General features: G+C 31.5%; 1 protein-coding gene across 2 annotated transcripts; it reads left to right on the top strand.

The window, feature by feature from the left end:
• Positions 2,638-7,048, top strand: LOC109361186. 2 transcript variants are annotated; one of them, XM_019606548.1, is made up of 6 exons: positions 2,638-3,078; positions 4,353-4,438; positions 4,554-4,676; positions 4,809-5,684; positions 5,791-6,007; positions 6,121-7,048. In XM_019606548.1, exons 1-6 carry the CDS (start codon positions 2,805-2,807, stop codon positions 6,612-6,614), a joined length of 2,070 nt encoding a protein of 689 aa, XP_019462093.1. In that variant the 5' UTR covers positions 2,638-2,804; the 3' UTR covers positions 6,615-7,048. The 2 variants fall into 2 exon arrangements, with proteins under 2 accessions (XP_019462093.1, XP_019462094.1); XM_019606549.1 differs by having other exon boundaries at positions 2,639-3,078; positions 4,365-4,438.

The raw sequence follows: 9,321 nt of genomic DNA, 5'->3' as shown, positions 1-9,321 counted from the left end.
TTAGTAATTCTTTAAGAAACAAATAACTAAATAAATATTCTATGTACTTTTTATTCATTTTTAAATTCTAGTTAGTCAGAAAATTAGTTTTAGTGAACAATTATACTTTAATAAGCTACATAAATAATTAGAAGCTTCTCGTTAGCAAGTATAAGATACAAGTTCACAATTATCACCTACAACCTTATACCTATAAACTACAAGCTTATACCTATCAACTACAAACTTATAGCTACTTTTACAACTACAAGATACAAGTTTATGTCTATCATCTGCAAGCTTACACCTAGTTATAAACTACAAGCTATAAGCAAATTTTATCGAACTGACATAATCTAAACTTGATAAATTACTTTAAAATAGACTTATAATTAGTTTGTAAATTAACCATGTCAATTAAAGCCTATTCGACAAAAGCAGTTTTCATTCGTGAGCTTGTAACTTATAAATGTAAATATGGCTAAAAACTTATAGGCATGTATGTTACTTATTGAACTAGAGTTGATCAGTAAAATAACTATGGAACCAATTGTAATTTGTTAAATGACTAAAAAGATAATATAATGTCTATTTATCATTTATTGATTTATTTGTAAGTTGTGATTAAATAAGTAGATAATGAAATAATTGTTAGTACTTTGGTAAAGTTATTTGTAAATTTAAAAGTAAATAAATATTTTTATTTTAGTAACATTGTTAGTAATCTTACAATTCTTTAATTAATTATCTATTGGTAATATGATTATTAATTTATAATTTTTTATATCTTTAATTATTTATTATTAGTTGATATTCTTGTGTGGGGTAATTAATGTGATAAAGTAATTTTTGAAATGGTACGAATAAATTATTGAAGTTCTTATTATTTTTGGAAAAAATACAAGCTCTTTTTAATTTTTTTTGTCTCTATTAGTCAAAATTGGTTTGTAGCAACGGTTGAGTAAATGCAAGGTAGCCAAAGCTTACTGTAGTGTAGATAGCCTATTGAAGTTAAACTTACACTAAAACTAGTTGTCAAATTTCAAATTTAGCGAATGACTAAAAAGGACAGAACATTTATCCATTAATTTTACAATTATATAAGTAAATATTTATTAATATTTTGATATAATTATTAGTAGTGTGATGTAGTTAATGTAATTTGACAAATTCTTATAGATTAAAATTGACAATAAATTATTGAAAACTCCTATTATTTTTTGTAAAACAACTTTCGGAAAATTTAGTTAGCTACAAGTTCCATTTTTGAAAGTTGTAAAATTTATTTTATTTTCGGTCATTTAAGAAATTTAATAGCTTATGGATCTGGTCAAAAACCCGAAGTTATGTGAAAAGTTAGAAACTTTCTTTGTCTAACAACATCTTCAAACTCCATTTAATATTCATTTATCGAATAACTTTATAACTTATTCACTTAACCGAAGAGCTAGAAGTTTTCCGAAAAGTTAAAAAACTCATGTTAATGAATACTGCCTTAAGTGACAACATAGTTGATATCCTTTCCCTCCTTAGATTTTTCTGATATTATTTTGCTCAAAATAATTTGAACTAAAAATTAAGCTCATTAAATAAATTAATTAAAATTGAGCAAAATATAATTCGATTCGCCAAGTTCATATACAAACTCGATTATATATGTACATAATATATATAAACACGAGAGTGACTTAAGTGATAAGAACTCTCATATAAAGTTTATAATAAGATGATGAAGATTAAAATTTACTTAAAAATCATATGATTACTTAAAAGTTATATGACTTATCTTTTAATATCAAGAACTAAAATAATATCTAAACATACATATTATTTGTTCTCATTTCTCATATTATAATTTGTGTTTACTTGAGTCACTTTCTATATATACATATACTTGTACATAATCTTTACTATGTGAACGTTAATTGACAACTATATTTATTATTATTATTCACAAACTTTTACTACATGCATATGTATAATTCATGTGCACATTGTAGACCCTTTAAGTTTGTACTCAGGAATGACATAATTTTGAGTTCATTAGATCACTTTATTAAAGTTTTACCTCAAAACCAATTGATAATGAGATTGAGTAAAATACATCTTTTTTGCAGAAGTCTCAAAGATCAATCGAATGACTACCTCTGATCCATGATAACCGAAGAAAGTTGTGCTCGCTCTCCAACATCATATTAAAATTAAATCTCAAAACCAATTAAAAATACAAGGAATAACCCAACAAGTATACAAATCAATAGATGAAACAAGTAATATAAGATTTACTTTCCAACAAATTCATCAACTTAGATCAAACTTGAGACAAAAATAGTTCCATATTGAACTCTGCTCAAAACTTGAGCTGAATCAATACTTATTGAGTGAAGCTCTTTGAAGTCCATTATCCTTTCAACCTTCATTTTCAACTATAGAAAAAATAAAAGAATCATTATTAAACAAGGACAAAACCGTAAATCAATTGCTCCCACCAGGGGTGCTTTCGTCATACAAATATTTACCGCAACTTTCTACGACATTCGTGCAAGTCACAGAAGCCAAAACAAATCTACACCGTCCGATCTAAGTCCAAGTTCCCAGATCTAGAAACCCTAGAACCCCACCTTTCTCTCCTCACACAACATTTTAAATCGCAATTCCAACCCATTTCCCCTCTCCATCTTCTTTCTCTTCCTCCCTCATTCTCTCTCTACAGTATTCGTTTCATTTAGTTTTTAGAGAGAGAAAGTGTGCACCAAACGCTGTCGTTTTATTCCAGCTTCGAAATTTCGAATTAGGGTTTGCTCCTTTCTTCCTTTTCTTTTTCAATGGAGAGATTGGTGGGTTCTTCGGCTGCGACGACGTCGTATCAGGGATACGTGAGCTGGGAGGAGGTGTTTGTTTCGAGTGAAAAGGGAAGAAGGGTTGTTCATTACTTTCTCAAGAGACAAAGCGGAGATTCTGATCTTGCTGTTATAGGAAAAGAGAAGAGCTTGAGACACATGTCTTATCGTTATGCGTTGAGGAATCCTTCTTTAGGTCCTTATTTGAAGCTCAGATCAAGAAGAGAGGTTATTGATTGGTTGGATTCAATCATTTCAGGTTCGTTCACACGCTTCTTCACCTCAAATCTGTGGTTTTTATTAAATAAAATTTTGATAGTTCACCCTTCATATTATTTGATTTGAGGTGTGAAATTCGTTTTTTTCCAGAAAAATTATGGGATTTGGGATTCATTTGAGTGAAGTTCTTTACCTTCTTCACCTTGTTATTGTATTTTCCTCATAATTTTGTTTTTTTAATAAAAGTTTCACAATTTTCTATATTCCACCTTTCATTATTTTTGTTCCGATTACTTAATTTTGTCTCGTTCTTTTTTCTTTCTAATTTTCATATGGAGAAATATCGAAATTTAGATTAATTCATCTGGCACCACTTGTAATGCGTTTTTCCTTGACACCCCACTTCCTTCTATTATTCTCTCAAATGTGTGTTTTTTAAATCGTTTCGATTATTCACCCTTTTGGTTCTGGGATTTGGATTCTTCAACTTATTTTTTAAGAAAAACTATTCTGGGATTTGGATTCTTTTCACCTTATCTTCTCCACAAATTTGTATGTATTTTTTGAGACGTTATAGAATTTCAACAAATCATCCTTTTGGGATTTGGTGGTTGGAATTTGTTTGTTTTTTTATTACGGTACTATTTATTTTTTATCAGAAAATTGTTTTTCGGTGTTCCGGTTGCAAAATTTTGTCACCCCTTTGAATTTTCATATAACCATATGGGTTTTTGTGAAAGATTGAGATTTGGATTGATTCGTACGCAACCATTGTCGTGCGTTGCTGCGTTATTCTTCGATGTCTCACCTCCTGGTTTTGCGGTTTGGTTTTGTCCTTCTCATTCTCTTCCGTGTTTCATGATTTTGCCATGTACATCTTCCCATGGTATTAAATGCGTAGCATCATTGAAAATGTTCTGTTGTATTATATCACTATTTTATGTTCTATGTTACTCTCTCTTTTGATTGATTTATGTTATAGTTCTTTCAGGGATTTTATTCTCCAAATTATTTTCAAGCGCAATTTGTAGCCTATGCTTCACAAATTACTTGATCTGTTTATATTTTTGATGAAGAGATTTTCACCTTTGTTTTGTCAATTTGGGTTTTGGCACGATAGGTGATAGATAACCTTGATTTCCTGTGGCTTGAATTTAATCTTGTAGCTAAGGTACCTGTGGTTAATTGCCAACGGTTCTTAGATTATGTTGTGTTCTTTGGCCTTTAAATATAGTTGTTTTTATTGGATGCTGTGTCTGTTGGGGCTTCTCTAATTGAAGTTGAAATCGTTCTCTTTTGCTGTTAAATCTATTGATTCATATGCAGCGGATGTATCTCATGCGGCAGATGCTATCATGGTAGGCGAACATGGTTGTGGACCTGAAATTCAAACCTGGAAGGTAGTGATTTTGCACATGTGTTGACTCAGATGATTATCTTCTTTTTGCTGTATATGTTGCTCTGCTCTTTATAATGTCTAATAACATCTCTTATTTAACCATCCTGTTTTTATAGGATAATCAAACACAGAAAGTGAGGCTCTTTGCAAAAGAATTCACATGGTTTGGGTCACCCTGGACCTGTAGGAAAAGAAGAAACCACTATCCGTCATTTAAGAGGAATGGTTTTCAGATATCTGTGAGTCTTCTTCATTTTGTCATGTGCTTTATTTATGTATTTCCATTTTATGTTAGCCAGATATGGTTTGTATTCTAATTCCTATAGTCATGTACTTAGGTTTCTTTTGCTTGTCTTCTCATAAATTTTCAGGTAAATGATTTCGTATATGTTCTAGCAGAAGAGGACAAACGTCTAGTTGCATACTTGGAAGACCTGTATGAGGATTCCAGAGGCAACAAGATGGTTGTGGTGCGATGGTTTCACAAAATTGACGAGGTTGGTATTGTTTTGCCTCACAGTTTTAGTGACCGAGAGGTTTTCTTTTCTCATTATCTTCAAGATCTGAGTATTGAATGCATAGATGGATTGGCTAGCGTCCTCAGCCCCCAGCATTACGTAAAGTTTCATAATGAGACCCGGGATACACACTTGCAACCATTCATGTGTGAGCATCAATTTGACGATGATGATGTCAAACCCTTTGATATAACTCAAATTAAGGGTTACTGGAAGCAGGAAGTACTCGGCTACATGTATACTCTCTCTGACTCAAAGTCCGATGGGAGTCCTGGACAATCGAAGTTTAGCGGGAGTCCTGGACAATCAATGTCTAATGGAAGTTCTGGGCAATCTGATGATAGCTCAGAACTGGAAAAGAACTTCCAGTGTTCTACCGGGGTTAGACCTAACAAGAGACAGCGCTGTATTAAAGTTGACGTAAAAGAAACAATCGATTTAGCTGTCTCTAAATTGGAAAATCCAAGTAATAGTAAGTTTAATATGAAAACCAGTACTGGAAACAATTCATTAAAACCAGTTGGTCCCACCCCATTGGCAACCATCAAAGAGACAAATGACAAGGCTTCACTGTATTTAGTTGTTGGTTGCCAAGTTGAGGTCCTCTCTCAAGACAGTGGGATTAGAGGTTGTTGGTTCAGAGCTTCCGTGATTAAGAAGCACAAAGATAAACTGAAGGTACAATATCAAGATGTCCAGGATGCAGTTGATGAGGCTAAGAACCTTGAGGTTTGTTAATGAACATATTTTTTTTACCTTCATGTTATTTATGGATGAATTACAGATATATATAGAGAGGGAGACTAACTTCATTTTTATTCATTTTCTTCTGAAGGAATGGGTTCCAGCTTCCAGAGTTGCAGTTCCTGATGATCTTGGTCTTCGAATGCATGGGAGGACCAAGATCCGGCCAGCACCAGAGGCTAATAAATGTGGAACTTCTTGGGTCGGTGGTGTTGGTTCCGTTGTTGATGTCTGGTGGCATGATGGATGGTGGGAAGGCATTGTTGTTAAGAAAGAGTCTGAAGCCAATTTTCATGTTTATTTCCCAGGTATGCCCTTCTCTCTCTATATATATTTTACATGTTAAATAGGTTTCAAGTTTTGTCCATAATCTTTTTGGGCCATGAAATTATGATTAATCCTTATGGTAATGTCTTTGCAGGGGAAAAGGTGGTGTCAACTTTTGGTCCAGATAAGTTAAGACATTCTCATGATTGGTCAGGGAATGGGTGGGTGAATATGAATGAAAGGCCTGATCTTGTGACTTCTATATTATCAAGTTTAAAAACAAAGCAAGAGTCCTCCAAATCCTATGACAGCAAATCAACTATAGCATCTGGAGATGGAATACAATCTAAGCAATCCGATACGTGCTCGGATTCTAAAAGGGATAAACCTAGAAAATCTGAGGTCGTTCCAGAGCTCTTGAAGAATGATTTGTTTCCTCAACTAAGCTGGAAGTCATACAAGAAGAGAAGCAGAGGTGGTAGCCCATGTCAAAAGTCCCCCAAGATTGTGGTATCTGATTCTGCTGACAGTTTTGTAATTCCAGCATCACTGAAAGTTGACCATGAGGATTACAATCATGGAGGGGATCCTTCCATTTTTAGTTCTTCAGTTGTTCCTTCTTTAACCAACTTGGTCATGTGTAGGTGATCACTGCATGACTAATTTCTTTATAATGATGTCTAGTCTTCTAGCTCTATGCTTCTCATACCCCTTCCCTTTTTTCAAAGGTAAATATTTTCACAACTCATACTACTGCATCCATTCGATGCATTTCTTGTTCTTTTTCATTTAGGTCCTTGTTATATCTTGGTGTTGCTTAGGTTCACTCTTCCCCTTCCTTAATCTATAGTGTGTTTGATCTGTGGCATCGAAGCTTCACTTCATTTGGGTGGTTTGTGTTCAATAGAAAAGCCCAAAGAGGCAAGGATGGTGCCATTAAAGTTTTGGTAGAGTTTATAGGCTATAGTGGATAGGTTGTGAGATTTTTTATTTATTTTATTTAATGAAATGTTTCAATGTAATTGTATCACTTTCTCCAATAAGAGCAGAACTTTAAATTATACCTTCATTCATCTTGGTTCTCCCTCTCCCCCTCCCCAATATGTGTTTATTGATATTGGTAAATACTATACATCTCTTTCCAATTTTTGGAAATCAAATTTGTACATGAATCCTCAAGTCTGGTAATGTTGCATACTCGTATTCATTTGTTTTTGAAATCATGTGGTTATTATCTTTGAAGAACAATAAAAGCACTTAAAAACCTGGATGAAAGTGAGATTTTGTTTAAAGTAGAGAAGGTAAGTTTCAAAGTTTTAGATAAAAGGCCATATTTTGTCAGTGCCTTCAAACAATCTACTGATAATGTTGTTACTACAATTAGACCAATATAAGCATGTCATTCATATTTGTAAGCAAAGGACAAATAAAGAAATAACGGAATACTGCATTACCTAATGTTTCCAAAACCGTACAGAGTTGCTGACCTTTGAATGATGAATCCTCTTAATATATTTGCAAATGTTTTTTATATGGCTACAGTGAAGAATTTTTTCCATTTAAAATTTGCTTTATTAAGTATCAAGAGGATTATTCGGATAACTTAGGAACATTGCTGGGTTTTTGCGAAGATATCATTCTACAATCCTGATACTTTTTAAAACAATTAATTTTCATCTTCTCATAGTCGATAAAGCTAAACTAGCTTAAACTCAGACTCATATAAAATATCAAATATATATGTGACTAGACTAAAAAAGGTTATGTTAAAGAAAACAAAAGAGGTAGTTTCGTATTCAATATTATTGTTTTTTGCATACTAAGAATCGTTTGACATTGATTTCCAAACAATAAATATAAATTGCATCATTGGTATTCCTTTGAGAATACTCTTAACTTGTTAACCCAATTAAATATCATAAAAAATAATCATTACGATGTTACAATAGATTAATTAATATCAGGAACATCCAGAATTTCATATCTGATAAAACTTTTTTATTTAGGGGTAGTAAAAGAAACATTTTTTCCACATATTTTGATATTAAAAATCCAATTTTAGAGATTGACTAGGATACAATAAAATTAATGCTCTTGACTGTTTTAATGATAAAATTTGATATTTCCTCAAAACTACAAAACATATACCAAATAATTATTTGATTTTTCAGCATGATATCTTTTATTTTAGAAAAAAAATTAAAGGTAATAATGTAGATTGGCTTGTGTTGATGGTTAGTAATTGATAATCATAACATAAAAGTTGGGTATTAAACCTTTGCCAAATTACTGAAAAAATAACTATAAAAAGAATGCTTGTGAAATTTGAAGTTAAAATTGAGTCAAATACATTAATTTGATATAACTTTTATAAATCTGTTGGCAACTTATACTTTGTATTTTTAAGGTGATTCATCGTTTATCTTTTCTATTTTCACATTGGGCGTTCTCAATCCCAACCAAAGTCTTTTTATCATCGAACTCAGTGGTAAGTTTTTTCCTCCACATAATTCATTCATGTTTTGTGAACCAAAAATTTAGAAATTTAATTTCCGACTACATTTGTAGCAAGAAGATATCTTATGCATTAAATATGTGATGTTATGTTACACTATCAACACATGATATGTCATTGATGAAATAAAAGTATCTCTGTTAGTGGTGCATGTTATACCAAATGTAAGCACCCATATAAAACTCTTTCTTTAGTTCCTATCTTTCCTATTCTTTAATTTGCCAACAACATCCATTTCAACATCTCAATCTTATTAATATTTGCCATTTCATTACTAGTTGCAGGAGTATAAATTGGTTCCGATTTAAACTATAAAACTGATGAGATTGAATTAAAAAACACAGTTCGATTTCACCATTTAATTAAACTGTTAAACCAAATTAAATTACCATTGGTCATTAACATAATCAAACCATATTCTTATATTCCATTCAATTCCTGAATAACTAAAAAAATGAATTTAACCATTACACCATACAATTGCTGGTAATATACGTTAATAACTAATATTTTTTATTACCTCTGCTGTATCTCTCCTATATATTGAATCGGAGCCTGAGCAAACTACTTGCATTCTGTCAAGGTTTCTTCCTTTGTCTGGTTGGTATCTTAAATTGAAATTTAAAATAAATTATATGATCACTTTTGATGTAATTAACTTTTATTTTGTATGAATTATTTATATACGTATATTATTCATAATTTTGAAGTGTTAATATATTAGTTTATTAATTAATTAGATGTAAAATATAATTTGTAATAATTGATAGTGATGAAATAAGTTTTATACCAAGATATAGGCAAAGTCTTATTTTTACCAACTGTGAGCATATCTTATTG

Source organism: Lupinus angustifolius, chromosome LG11 (assembly GCF_001865875.1).
Source record: "Lupinus angustifolius cultivar Tanjil chromosome LG11, LupAngTanjil_v1.0, whole genome shotgun sequence".
NCBI classification, from domain to species: Eukaryota; Viridiplantae; Streptophyta; class Magnoliopsida; order Fabales; family Fabaceae; genus Lupinus; species Lupinus angustifolius.
The sequence above is the reverse complement of the archived record's forward strand: the minus strand, read 5'-3'. Positions and strand labels throughout refer to the sequence as shown.